Source organism: Scylla paramamosain, chromosome 40, assembly GCF_035594125.1.
Source record: "Scylla paramamosain isolate STU-SP2022 chromosome 40, ASM3559412v1, whole genome shotgun sequence".
Lineage (NCBI taxonomy): Eukaryota > Metazoa > Arthropoda > Malacostraca > Decapoda > Portunidae > Scylla > Scylla paramamosain.
The window spans coordinates 14,132,731-14,148,005 of record NC_087190.1 but is presented as its reverse complement, the minus strand read 5'-3'; the positions used below and the strand labels follow the sequence as shown (position 1 = coordinate 14,148,005).

General features: G+C 39.7%; 1 protein-coding gene across 1 annotated transcript in view; it reads right to left on the bottom strand.

The window, feature by feature from the left end:
* The window catches only part of LOC135092529 (integrin alpha-PS2-like), a 73,242-nt gene that overhangs the window by 1,718 nt on the left and 56,249 nt on the right, over positions 1-15,275 (bottom strand). Inside the window, 5 exon segments of the mRNA XM_063991121.1 lie at positions 3,981-5,690; positions 8,841-8,981; positions 10,032-10,120; positions 13,677-13,796; positions 14,397-14,930. Of these exon segments, the coding sequence (XP_063847191.1) occupies positions 8,978-8,981; positions 10,032-10,120; positions 13,677-13,796; positions 14,397-14,930 (747 nt within the window). The 3' untranslated portion in view covers positions 3,981-5,690; positions 8,841-8,977.

Genomic DNA, 15,275 nt, shown 5'->3' with positions numbered 1-15,275 from the left:
ACTAACAGGCAAAGTCCATCTGACCAGCACACACTGAAGCAAGCAGTCCACTGAAATCATTACTTTCATAAAACTAACAGGCTACTGAATTAACATAGATTTACCACCACACACTGGGCAGTCAGGTCACAATCTAGCACCAGTGGCATGTACCTGCATCACTACACTGGCCTCCAATGCCTTCACAGATGGCACAGGAGGGTACACAACTTTTCTCTCAATATGACAACACCAACACAAGTTGTTCCTGCAGCCAGAGCAGCCATAATCCACGGTATGGCACTAACCCAGACTGAAGGTCACTGCAAGACCTTATGACCACCTGGCTCCGTACTCTCTCACGTCACCTGTCAAGGCAGTGAACTACGTACTGTTACAAAGCAGTGTTCCCTAAATATGGGGTGCACCCATGCAGGGGGACGTAAGAATGCAGAAGAGGGAGGTCATCTGCCTTAAAGTTATTAGTTAGAAGGAATGTTTGTAATAAAATGACGACTCCAAGAGGTACATTTTGGTACAATGGTTTATCATGCCTGTGTTATTTGCTTAATTTAATTTAATCCAAGCAAAAATCTTTGTTTTCCTACACAGTGCTATAATGTAAACTGAAAAATGCATGTTTTATATATCACAAAGTTGGTGAAGGGGAAGGGTTGCAAGTCTGCTTGAGGCAAAAAGAGTGCATGATGTAAGGCAGCGTGAGGACCACTGATGCAGCAGAGGTGTGACACCTCAGTATGACCTGACTGTGTAGTGTGTGGTGGTATCTCTGTCATGTCAATTCAACACCCCTCAGCAGCTTGTTGGTTTGATGAGCAACCCAATACGTAGTGCACTGTTCACTACAACTCTGGGTGGGTCAGACATGCTTAATGTCTGATCAAAGGCACAGTTATGGGCATGCAGGGCACTTCACTGGTCTTAGAGATGTCTTCTGGCTCGTAACTGATCCAAGGCAGCATGCAGCGTGGCTTGGCTGTACTGAGGAACACAGTACAGATTATTATAATCAGTGTCATCTTTACACATGACAGCTTTACAATGAATCACTAAAATTTTCATTTATTTCATTATATAGTCAGGGGAATAAACCTGGGCAAGTCAATATCAAATACATCTCTACTTTCTGTACATCAGGCTACTAAAACCTGACCTTGTTCTGTACCTACTAGTAGATTAGCAATAATCTTTGTGGAGACAGACCAGCTGTATATGTATCCTGTGGCAGACTGTCACTCATCTGCATCACAAACTGTCCTCCACAGATAACAGTGTGTCCTGCCTTGTTTAGCAGATTGAATGAGCTACACTAACCCAGAGTTACTCACCTGATAATATCAGCAAAACATTCCATAAACAACAGACGAAGGGTATTCAGAAATGAGGATTACTAAGGTTACTAAAGTCAGTTGAGTAACTTACACTAATCCCTAACATACTCTGAGGACAAATGGTTATCAGATTAAGGTTACTCAGCTTAAATGGTAACTAACTCTGACCATCACCTGCTCATCCTGGATTGTTAAGGCTACTCTGCTCAAACGGTAAGTCACACTGACTCTCACCTGCTCATCCAGCAGTATCAACAAGGCATTCCATAAACTGAAAAATGGATTACAGTGGAACTTCGGTACACAAACTTAATCCATTCCAAGACAGTTCACAAACTGAAATGAAACAGTTTTTTTCCATTGAAACTGACATAAATACAGTTAATCTGTTCCAGCCTCAGAAACACAGCATTTCTTTAAAATTTCTTTAAATGTAAAAGAATATAGAATAAAACTACAGTAACCACAGAGAGTTGCAAGACTAGACATCAGCTAGTCTCCTTGGTAAAGAGCTGTAATAAATGCACGCCTCCAGCATCCTATTGTAACTTGTAGGGGATTATCATACACTGACAAGTCTTTTGGACATGTCACTGATTTCAAGGGGGAATTCCCAACTGTTTAAAGGGGGAGATTAGACTGGGTGCCCCTACCCCCTCCCACCTTCAATAAATTGCATGCCTCAATTTTTAGCCTGCTACTTCTTACTTTGACTTTCAGGATGATTGAAAAGATGATGATTGGAGAGGAAAAGACATAAAATCTTGTCCTGCATCAAGCATGCACGAGGTGGAAGAAAATACTGGAGCATACGAGTCTGTATAAAGCGGGGAGTGTTGCACTACTCATAACAGCATGTGCTTTCCAAATTCCATCTCATGCCCCTTGTTTGAGTTCAATGCCTGTGATGCAGGGAGTCTTGGCAAACTCATGTCCTATGTGCCTGTCTGTGGCAGGTGTGGTCTTTCTCAGGCATCCAGACACTGGGACACCAGGTGAAATGTGCCAGCTGGCAGAGCACATGCTATCATGAGGAGTGCTTATGCTTGAAGTAAGACAGGATTTCATATCTTTTTCTCTCCAATCATCTTCTTTCCAACTATCATGAAAGTCAAAGGAAGAAGTGGCAGGCTAAATAAGAAGGTATGCAATTTACTGAAGGTGGGAGGGGGTAGGGGACCCAGGTATAACCCCACCACCCTCAAACAGCTGGGAAGGCACCTTATCTTTAAATCAGTGACAACCAAATGCAAGCAAACAAGCCTGATGCCCAAGACTTGCCAGTGTATGACAGTCACACTGTTCACAGCAAGCGTGCCACAACACAGCTGAGCAGTGAGCACAAGCCTGCCGGCAGTGGGTGTCTGCAGTGCTTGTACATTTTGCACACGGAACTGATACAGCTTCTGCTGTATTAAGGTTACTCATCTTAACTGGTGACAACTGACAACACTGCTCACCTGGCAGTGATAGCAAAGCATCAGTACACTAAGTGTTAAGGGGTATTTTGAAATAAGGACTATTAAAGTTAACTCAGTTCTAATGGTAACTCTTCCTAAACTGTGTGTGTGTGTCTGGCCCATGGACTACAGTACAGTATACTGAGGCAACACACGCTACAAAAAAGGAAAGAACATGAATAAATACAAATAAATTATAAAAAATCTAAATAAAATAAGAAAAGACATGCAAAAACATAAATGAATGGTAAAAAATAAACAAGAAAAGACAAAGTGAATATAAGTAACTAATGAAAAAAGACAAATAAATAAATAAAAAAAAAAAAAAGACGAGTAAATACAAATAAATAAGAAAAACGTAAGCCACAGGTTAGGTAAACAAGTGTAATAATTATCCTGAGTCCTTTCACATCTGGCTTTCCACTTCCTATTCACGTTTTGTAATACTCTGAAGTGATCTGGGAGTCAAAGAAAACAAAGACCCCAAAAGACGCACAATAAGGGCAAGAAAGGCCTCAAGATAATTACCAAGATATGATTAGGTCCAGTTAACTTCAAGACACCCCAGCACACCAGGACCTTCCTCAACAACAGGCCTCACCTCACTAAAACCCAGCCAGGTAACCTACCTGTCTGCCACGCTCCCCCACCACCACCACCACCCTCAAGGCACTAAAGGCTTTACCACCACACCACAGCCAGATAACCTGCCTGCCTGCCACCACCACCACCCTCGGGACATTAGAGGCTGCAGCACCACACCACCATCGCCACATAACCTGCCTGCCACCACCACCACCACTACTACCCACCGGACATTAGAGGCTGCAGCACCACACCACCACCCCCACTACCACCCACTGGACATCAGAGGCTGCAGCACCGCACCACCACAGCCACATAACCTGCCTACCACCACCACCACCCTCGGGACACTACAGACTGCACCATTACACCAGCACACCACCACAGCCCCATCAAGACGAGAGGTGGAGCCTTGCTGTCGTAAAGGAAGGCTGACGTCAATCTGGGACATATGTAACAACGTCATTTCTCCTCCCTGAAGGCTGCCACTAACACCTCCCACCACCACAAACACGCTATAGCTTCCCAACAGTCATCCTCCATGCACATCTGTCCTGACATGACGGAAAAACTGAAGAAAAAGGGCAAATATCTCTTAGCTTACCTGTCACGAGCCGTCCATTTTGAGTCTTCTTCCTCTTCTTGTGGCGACTCTGCCCGGGCTCTCCTAGCTAGGCTATCTAGCTTATCAACAGTGCCACGCTCATATAATGCTATCATTGTTTTCACCCACCCTGTCAAAATCTGTCATTTTTTTTCATCTAACTTGTCATAAAAAGCATCATAAATATCATCTTTTTCACTTGCCCCTTCACCATCTACCCTTTCCACCCAACCTGTCATAATGCGTCATCTTTTCACCTTCCATATTATAAATGTCATCTTTTCACCTTCCCTTTCATTGAAACCCATATAATTCATATGCTTTTCACCCGACTGACGTAAATGTCACTCTTTTCACCTGCTGTGTCACAATTTACGCATTCAAGCAACACATTACGCATTCAGGTAACACAACACTTACTGATAAAAGCTTACCAAAGACAGCGCGGCAGAAGTGTTCATAGCAAGTACTGAATGATTTGGGCCAAGGATCACAATAATTTCTTCAGTTACATACATTTTTTATTTGTTAAAGTGTAATTAAATAATAATGTAAAATATTATAATACAAATTTACACATACTATTTACAGAGAAACAATCAAACAAACAAACAAAAATTAAGTAAACAACACGCTGAATCAAGTTAGAAAAATAAATAAATAAAAAGAAAAAAAATAAAGAAAAGCATTTTTTTTATTATTATTATTATTATTGTTATGCACAGACTGGCTGGCTGGCTTCTGGGAAAAAAAAAAAAACATATATATGTACATACAAAAAGACGAAAAATTAAATAAAAAAAAAAAAAAAATTAAGGGGGCGAAAAGTTTAAGTTAGTGCTAAAGACTTAAAGTTTTTGGTATTTATTGATTTTTTTTTCATTTTCTCTCTCTCTCTCTCTCTCTCTCTCTCTCTCTCTCTCTCTCTCTCTCCATAATTCCTTCCTTTTCTTTACCTTTCCCCACCCCCTCCCCTCTCTCTTTCTCTCTCTCTCTCTCTCTCTCTCTGAATAAGTACAATTCAGTGATGTATACTTAAGGAGTCTCACACACACACACACACACACACACTGACTTAATGGAACAGATTCAGAAACACCACAGCTCCTACACCAGACCTCCACCACTTTCAAAAGGCTCTATCTGAAGTGACATGGGTTTTCAAGTGTGCTTTTTTTTTATGGTTCTAGAGAAAAACTAACATTTCTACATTGTTAAGGGGAGAAACACTCTTGAAAACCTTGCTAATCATCTCTGTGGCCTTGGAAAATAGTCATGGTGAGAGAGCAAAATGTTTCAGAACACACACACACACACACACACACACACACACACACACACACACACACTGACCTCAATACCTCACACACACAAATACACAAATACTGACACACACACACACACACACACACACACACACACACACACACACACACACACACACACTAACTTCAATACCTCACACACAAATACACAAATACTGACACACACACACACACACACACACACACACACACACACACACACACTCTCAATGCCTCAGCCCTCCTAACAGGTTACAGTGGATCATAATGCCTCATCTCCTGGGTACATGGGTCGGGTGTAAGGGTTGCAGGGGTGACCATTACGCCCCTGGGGTGGATTGAGCGGCTGGGCATCATCCGCCGCCTTCCCACCCTGCTCTGGCCGGTGACGCTTGAAGTAACCACACTGAGGGAGGTGAGAGTGAGTGAGTGTGAGAGGGAGTGTGTGAGGGAGTATTTAACTAGTTGTGGTTTATGGAAGGGGAGTAATCTCATAGTATCCCGTCTCTATGTCTATCCAGTTTGGTCTTAAAAGCATGGACAGTTATGGCATTGACAATGTCTTCACTGAGTTCATTCCATTTGTTCACACTTCTATGAGGAAAACTATACTTCTTGATACTTCTTGATGTCTCTTCTACAGTTAACTTTCTTCAGCTTCTTACTGTGTCCCCTTGTACTCTGTGTGTCTAAATTTATAAAACATTTTTTGTTCACATTTTCCATGACACTTATTATTCTATAGATGTTTATTAAATCTCCTCTCTCTCTCTCTCTCTCCTATTTTCAGGGGTAGGAATTTCCAACATTTTTAATCTCTCTTCATAGGTTGACTTGCTCAACTCTGGAACTATCTTAAGGCATTATAAGTGTGTGTGTGTGTGTGTGTGTGTGTGTGTGTGTGTGTGTGTGTGTGTGTGTGTGTGTGTGTGTGTGTGTGTGTGTGTGTGTGTGTGTGTGTGTGTGAGTAGGTGGGTTAAGACTGAGTGCATGTGAGGATATGTGCATGACTGAGTGTGTGTGTGTGTGTGTGTGTGTGTGTGTGTGTGTGTGTGTGTGTTAATACATACACATACTGTATAAATTAATGGACAAAACATCACAGGAATATTAATATTTCAACATTTCATAAAGTACATCTCTCTCTCTCTCTCTCTCTCTCTCTCTCTCTCTCTCTCTCTCTCTCTCTCTCTCTCTCTCTCTCTCTCTCTCTCTCTCTCTCTCTCTCTCTCTCATAATGAATGGTTAGTGTAGTTGGAAAATTCATGACTGCTGAAAAGACTGAAAAAAAATTAAAATTATCCAAAAAAATCAAACAAAAAATGAAAAAATCAAGAACAAATCAAAATACAAGGAAAATTCATAAAAGAAGAAAGAATATGAAAAAAATATATAAAAGATAAAAAGAAAGATTAAGTTAAAGAAAAATGCCATAGAAAAATATATAAAAAGAAGCAAAGGAATAAAAAGAAAAGTAATAAAAAGGAAAAAATGTAAGAAAAGACAAAAAAATTAAGACATCAAGAATAAAACTAAAAAGATGAAAATTGACAATCAAACAAACAGAAAACAAGAAAACACTTTTATACAAAGAAAAGAAAAGAAAAGAAATGGAAAAACAAGCCTTTCTCTCTCTCTCTCTCTCTCTCTCTCTCTCTCTCTCTCTCTCTCTCTCTCTCTCTCTCTCTCTCTCTCTCTCTCTAAAGAAATAGAAAAAAGTCTCTCTCTCATTCTAATATAAATGCAAAGAACATTCTCTCTCTCTCTCTCTCTCTCTCTCTCTCTCTCTCTCTCTCTCTCTCTCTCTCTCTCTCTCTCTCTCTCTCTCTCTCTCTCTCTCTCTCTCTCTCTAAAATACGAGTAAATGGAAAAACAAGTTTCTCTCTCTAATAAAAACATTTCTCTCTCTCTCTCTCTCTCTCTCTCTCTCTCTCTCTCTCTCTCTCTCTCTCTCTCTCTCTCTCTCTCTCTCTCTAAAATAAATGGAAAAACAAGTTTCTCTCTCTAATAAAAACATTTCTCTCTCTCTCTCTCTCTCTCTCTCTCTCTCTCTCTCTCTCTCTCTCTCTCTCTCTCTCTCTCTCTCTCTCTCTCTCTCTAAAAAGAAATAGAAAACAAGCTCTCTCTCTACTAGAAATGGAAAAACACATCTCTCTCTCTCTCTCTCTCATACACACACACACACACGTACATGAGGCACAAGAGGGAGGAGCAGAGGCAGCAAGAAGTGTGTGTTTTAAGAGGTAGAGGAAGACTTTGGTCGCCGCCTCTTGAAGAAACCCAGCTGCCGGAGAGAGGGAGAGATGAGGGGACAGTTATGACGGAAATAAGTAAATAAATAAGTAAATGAGTAAATAAATAAATGAAATACTATACAGGGTCTTCTTCATGTTTTTTGTTCTTCATTACTAGCTTAAGTAACACTAGATCATTTTTAAGTTAATTTTTACTGATTTGTGAATGTTTTGATTTGTTTTATTGAATACTTTGGCTTAACTAACACTAAATTATCTTCAAGCTGCTTCTTACTGATTTATGAATGTTTTGGTATGGTTTTCTATTTAGGTTTTACTCTGTTTTGTATCATAAATGTTTGCTATTTAATCTGATTTAGTATAGCAAATGAAATAAATAGATTGTTTCACTTTACAGACTACTAATAATATTTACTATGTGTGTGATTTCATGAGGGAGTTATCACTTGTAATCATTCCTCTATTTATATAATTGAAATGTCTTTTTTATCTTATTTGATCTGAAAAAAAAAAAAAATATATATATATATATATATATATACATATACAGATTCTTTCTCTTTACAAACTACTAACAATATTTACTATGTGTGATTTCATGAGAGACTTATTATTCATTACTTATTACTCTACTTGAATCAATGAAGTGTTTTTTATACGATCTGATCTGAAAAAAAGATTCTTTTCTTTACAAGTAACTAATAATATCTCCTGCTGTGCTTATCATTAGGGAGCTTTAAAAGAAGACTAGACCGGTGTATGGATGAGGGTGACAGGTAGAAACAGGCAGGTGTGTTTCATGCATGTGTGGGCCTGATGGCTTCCGGCACCAACCCTTGTGTTCTTGTGCTCTCACTGTCCCAGATATTGTATATTGAAAGGTGAATGTATAAAGGTTTGAAGTTGTCTCTAAGGGGAGGCATCCTATTCTGTTCCCTGTTGCTCATTCTGAAAGGAAATCATTTGAGACACACACACACACACACACACACACACACACACACACACACACACACACACACACACACATATATACAGTTTATCTCTCTCTCTCTCTCTCTCTCTCTCTCTCTCTCTCTCTCTCTCTCTGCATGTCTCATCTTCCACATTATGAGTATGAAAGGAGATAATTTAACATACATATGAAAAGAATAACTTAACACACACACACATACAGTCTCTCTCTCTCTCTCTCTCTCTCTCTCTCTCTCTCTCTCTCTCTCTCTCTCTCTCTCTCTCTCTCTCTCTCTCTCTCTCTCTCTCTCTCTCTCTCTCTCTCTCTCTCTCTCTCTCTCCCTCACCTTCCACAGTATGAGTATGATGAGCAGCAAGATGAGGATGCCAGCCAGCACTGCCAGGATGATGACCCACCAGGGCACAGCAGGGGCCTCATCCAGGGACTTGGCAGGAGACACAGGGGTGGTGACGTCCTTTGTCTTCACCTGGGGGACAACATGGCCAGGTAAGTGTGTGTGCTGACCTGGGGTGACCTAGTTGTGGTGTGGGCCTGTCTGTGTGTCTTATCCAATCTTTCCTTCTTATTTCTATCATTTCTTCTTCTAGTCTATTCATGGTTATCTAAATTTGTGTATGTCTCTGTAGCTGAAGTTTACAATAGACCCTAAACTGTAATAGTGTGGGCCTGTCTGTGTGTCTTATCCAGTGTTTCCTTCCTACTTCTATCATCTCTTCCTCCTAGTTTGTTCATGATTACCTGTATCTGTGGGTGTTTATGTAGTTGAAGTTCACAATAAACCCTAAACTGTACTACTGTGATCCTGCCTGTATGTTTTATCCAGTGTTTCCCTCTGCTGACATACACTCCTTGCCTCTGTCACTTCTCCTTCCAGTCTATTTATGATTATCTACTGTTGTGTATGTTCAGGCCCGTAAGTACACAAGGCTTGACCTAAATTGGTGAGGTTCTATTTCTTTATCATATGTATACTGATTAATTCTTGCATTACTAAGGTAAACAGAATAATGATGCAAGGTTGAAGAGCAAAAACTTCCAGAGTTCCACAGTTTACCAGTGAAAGAATGAAAGATTATAAAAACATAAAGACACTAGTCAAATCTTGCAATAATATGATGCAAAGAGGATGTACAGTGTATAGATAACTGGTTAACTCCTGCATAAAAAAAGACAGAACACCAGAAAAACAGTAACAGAGAGATAGACCACTCCAGAGTTTACCAATGAAAGAGATGAAAGAACACAGAATAAACCCCCTCTTGCACTAATAAGAACATAATAACAAAAGAAGATGAAAAAAACAAAAAAAAAACAGAAACAAACCAGCATTCCAGGGTTTACCAATTAAAGAAGATGAAAGAACAAAGACACAAATCAACTCTTGCACTAATAAACACAAAATAAATATAACAGGAAGAAAACTGAAATAATTAAAGAATTCGTGAGTTTACCAGTGAAAGAACACAGCACATTAACCACCTCTTGCACTAATTCCAACAGAAGAACCCACACTCACCTCAAGGTCTCGTGGACTGACACCGTAGGGAAGAGAGGTGACACGGGGGCGACCATCCGACTGGTGATGCTAACGTCATCATAGGGGTACTGCAGTGTGGAGGGAGGTGTAGGGTGAGTGACAGGTGACATGGGGAACAGAAGAGAGGTGGAGAGCTGCTGTTGTCAGGGTGTTATGTGTTATTGTGTTATGACGACTGCTACTGTGTTAGGATATCTGAGTGTGTGTGTGTGTGTGTGTGTGTTAAGTGCACACACTAAATACCTGGTACAAATGACAAAGGTTACATACAAAATCAAGGTCAAAAAGGCTTCAGCTGACCTTATGATCTCTTCCTGTGAGGTCATGATGGGTTAATAATGAATAGTAAAGGTCACATCAAGAGGAAATCAGGTCAGAAAACTAATTACAAACAAAGTAAAAATATAAATAATCTTCAAGAAAACACAATCATAGCAAAAAAAAATCCTCATAACTTATCAATACAAGGAAATATTATGCAAGACATCATCTGGTTTTAAGAATAAAAACAAGAAATGACTGGCTTAAGAGTATAAGGACAGGATACATTACTCTGCCTGGCTTACAGAGAAATGAATAAGAGGTGGCCAGGCTTTGGAGATAAGTAAGAAATAGCTGCCTTAGAAGATAAAGTAGGATACATTACTCTGCCTGATTTAGAGAAATAGATGAGAAATAGCTGGCTTAGAAGATAAAGATAAGATACATTACTCTGCCTGATTTAGAGAAACAGATGAGAAATAGCTGGCTTAGAAGATAAAGTAGGATACATTACTCTGCCTGACTTAGAGAAATAGATAAGAAATAGCTGCCTTAGAAGATAAAGATATGATATGTTACTCTGCCTGACTTAGAGAAATAGATAAGAAAGAATTGGCTTAGAAGATAAAGATAGATATTACCTAGCCTGGATTAGAGAAATAGATAAAAAAATAGCTGGCTTAGAAGATAAAGATAGGATACATTACTCTGTCTGGCTTAGAGAAATGGATAAAAAAGAACTGGCTTTTGAAGATGAAGATAATATTTTGTCCTGCCTGGCTTAGAAATAAAGATGAAACATGGCTTTCTTATGAAATGAAGATGGAATATATTATCTGCCTGGCTTGGAAATAAAATCAAACATGACTGGCTAATGCAATGAATATGGAGCTTGTTTTCCTGCCTGGCTTAGAGAAAGAGACAGAGATAGACTGACTTAGAAGATAAAGGTAAGGCTTGCTTCCCTGCCTGGCTGAGAGAAAGAGATAGAGACAGATTGGCTTAGAAGATGAAGGTAAGACTTGTTTCCTTGACTGGATGAGAGAAAGAGATTGAGATAGACTGACTTAGAAGATGAGATAAGGCTTGTTTCCCTACCTGGCTTAGAGAAAGAGATAGACTGACTTAGAAGATGAGGTAAGGCTTGTTTCCCTGCATGGCTTAGAGAAAGAGATAGAGATAGACTGTCTAAGAAAATGAGATAAGGCTTGTTTCCTTGTCTGGTTGAGAGAAAGGAATGATTACAGTAAATTTTCTTGATTTCAAAGCGAGGAGAAATAATAAATGTTGACAAAGATAATGAAAAATGCAGTTCTGTCTTCACACTTTCTGTCGCTGATGAATTAAATATATTACGCATTTTGTCTCTCATTCATTCATTTATTCTCTCTCTCTCGCTCTCTCTCTCTCTCTCTCTCTCTCTCTCTCTCTCTCTCTCTCTCTCTCTTTCTCTCTCTCTCTCTCTCTCTCTCTCTCTCTAATCTTTCACCATTCACCTTTCCTCACATGGACAAAAATATTTAATGGTCTAGGAACAAAAGAGAAAAAAATAAATGTACACTCCATAAAAGACAAGATATAAAAACAAAAAACAATTTCCTTTTCAAATTATGTAAAAACAACAAAAAAATACCACCATGGGGAAAAAAAAGGTGAAAAATTATAGATAAATCATAACAAAACCAATCTATTCAAACCAATCTTTAGTTCTCAGTCTCTCAAAAAGTAGTGGATATTAATGAAATCCAAGAAAATATAGTGCATTAGTTAAGTTTTGGCAGAGGTTAACAGTGCCGGGAAAAATATTGATGTGTCTTGACTCCTTTTTCAATCTTTTTCTCATTTCTTTATCCTCTCATTTCTTTCACTCCCTTTTTCTTCTTCTTTTTAATTATGTTTCTTGCTTTCCTTCATATTTTAGTGTTTCAATAATTTTTTATAACTTTTTCAATCTCCCATTTCTTTCTCTCTCTTTCTCTTCTTTTTTAATCCTATTTCTTCCCTTTCTACATACCTTAGTTTTACAGTATTTTTTCACCCATTTCTTTTCCATCTTTCCAATGATTAATCTATCCCTCAGTCCTCAGGTCAATATCTCAGAGTCTAGTCACTACAATGCTTCAGTCACACCACCACACAACAGACACAAGACATATTCACTCAGGAGTCAAGTCAACCCACAATATTCCCCACAGCACACAGATATAATAGACAAGTATAAGTGTCAGTCAGTGTGTGTTACATAGAGGGAACAAGAAAAGACACATACTGGCCAGGGATACGTACCAGGGACTCCTGAAATAAAGCCAAGAATGGGTGTAGTAAACATAAGGAGTGGATACAAAAAATTTTGCTTCATCTATACCAAAAAAAAAATGTATTGCCAAGCTTCTGGAGGGGAAATGACAGACAATTAAAGGACTGGGGGTAAGCTTATGACAGTAATGACACTCCTAGTTGACACTAAGCTTAAAACAGACTCAAAAAATGCATTGGCAAGCTTATGGAGTGAAATCAACAGACATTTTAAGGCCTGGATTGCACACAGGAGTAAGCTTATGAGAAAAATGATGCTCCCAAATGATGCTAAACTTAAAAGACCAAAAAACACATTGCTAGGCTTCTAGAATGAAACTGACAGACATCTTAAGGAATGGATGGCACACAGGGAAAAGCTTATAAGAGGAAAGCCACTCTTAAGCTTAAAATGGGCACCAGGGAGGCCCAGAGCACTGAGGAATGAAAGCTTAGTTCAGACAGATAAAAGTAAAGTTTTAATTGATACTAAGCTTAAGACAGAAACTGAGAGAACATGATTAATTGAGCACTGCAAACACACTGAACAGGGGTGGAATAAAGGGGGGAATAAGCTTGTTTTTCTTTGAGGTAATGCAGTGTCTATTACTCTCTCTCTCTCTCTCTCTCTCTCTCTCTCTCTCTGTCTTACCTCCTCCAGTGAGAATAAAAGTTTATATTTTTGTATATATTTCTTTGAGGTAAGGTAAATTCTCTCTCTCTCTCTCTCTCTCTCTCTCTCTCTCTCTCTCTCTCTCTCTCTCTCTTACCCCCCTCCAGTGAGACTAAAAGCTTATATTTTTGTGTATTTTTTCTTTGAGGTAATGTAAATTCTCTCTCTCTCTCTCTCTCTCCCTCTCTCTCTCTCTCTCTCTCTCTCTCTCTCTCTCTCTCTCTCTCTCTCTCTGTCTTACCTCCTCCAGTGAGACTAAAAGCTTATATTTTTGTGTATATTTCTTTGAGGTAATGTAAATTCTCTCTCTCTCTCTCTCTCTCTCTCTCTCTCTCTCTCTCTCTCTCTCTCTCTCTCTCTCTCTCTCTCTCTCTCTCTCTCTCTCCATGCCTCACCTCCTGCAGCGTGGCCAGGACGAGGCGTGAGCGCACATACACAAACACGATGTCCTGCTCCTCCAGGGGGCCGGCTGTGCAGCGGATCCTGATGCAGTGAGTCATGCCACAGTTACTAATCTGTGGGGTGGAAGAGGCAAAAGCTTCGACACACTTATCCTTTAATTAACTTTTGACACCTGCTTTTGACTTTGGTTGGGGACCGGCACCTCAGTGGCCCTTTTTTTATTATAATTTTGTTGTCCTTAGCCGATGCCCCTCCTTCATAAAAATGAGTAAATAATAAATAAATAAAAATAAATAAATAAGTAAACTTTCGCTGCTACCTGACACATCTTCCAGGAATCATTTACCACTCAGACCACCCTTTGTGTCATACTGTGAACTCTAAACATTATGCTGCCTAAACTAGGGAAAATTTATTCTTTGATTCCACTTTCCTTTTTCATCAGTGCTTTAAAGATCTTGTGCTGAGCTTTTATTGTCATGAATTGTTGTATGTTGCAGTGAAATTAAATGGTTAATACACTGAGTCAAGGAACAATAGTAATACAGTGAGTTAACGGACAATATTAATAGTTACAAATACTTTTCCTTCACTTTTTCACTGTAATATGCAACATCTTATCCTCCTCCTCCTCCTCCTTCTCCTCCTCCTACTACTACTACTACTACTACTACTACTACTACTACTACTACTACTGACTACTGACTACTTACCATGCTTTCCCAATCCTGTGAGTCATCAACTTCCCTCGTCCTCCTACTGAGATGACCAGAAGACCCGTATGAGGAGGAGGAGGAAGAGGAAGAGGAAGAACCAGAAGAGGAGCCATAATTTGACGAAGAAGAGGAAGAGGAAGTGAATGTCCTGCTTGATGAAGAGGAAGAGGAATAAGTTGAAGAGGAGGAAGAGTAGTTACCTCCTCCTCTTCCTCCTCCTCCTCCTCCTCCTCCTCCTCCTTCTCCTCCTCCAGTAGTGTAAGTTGTAAAGGATGTTTCCTCATAATAAGTTTCCTTTTTCCCTCCACCAGATGTTTCCTTGCTCTCTCCAACCTCCTCCTCCAGCAACACTCCTCCTCCTCCTCCTCCTCCTCCTCCTCCTCCTCCTCCAGACTGAGTGTAGGTCCTTTCCTCCTCCACCAGTATCCTCCCTTCCTCTTCCAGTGTTATCCTCTCCTCCTCCCTCCTCTCCTTCTCCTTCTCCCTACTTTGAAGTTTTAGGAGCCTTGTTGTGGAAGTCTCTTGGTTCAGCTGCAAAGAAATGGAGAGGTGTTAGAGAGAGAGAGAGAGAGAGAGAGAGAGAGAGAGAGAGAGAGAGAGAGAGAGAGAGAGAGAGAGAGAGAGAGAGAGAGAGAGAGAGAGAGAGAGAGAGAGAGAGAGAGAGAGTTATATACCAAACTACATACATATATAAACATACACACACATATATACACTTTTTTCCAATGCATCAACACAACCACCAACACACAAATACACACACAGCTTTGAAGATAAACATGATAAATTAACTTCAAAAGATGGGACATTATGAGCTTAGACTCTACCCTATAAAAATACAATTAGATGAAAACAATTAGATAAGAACACACACAT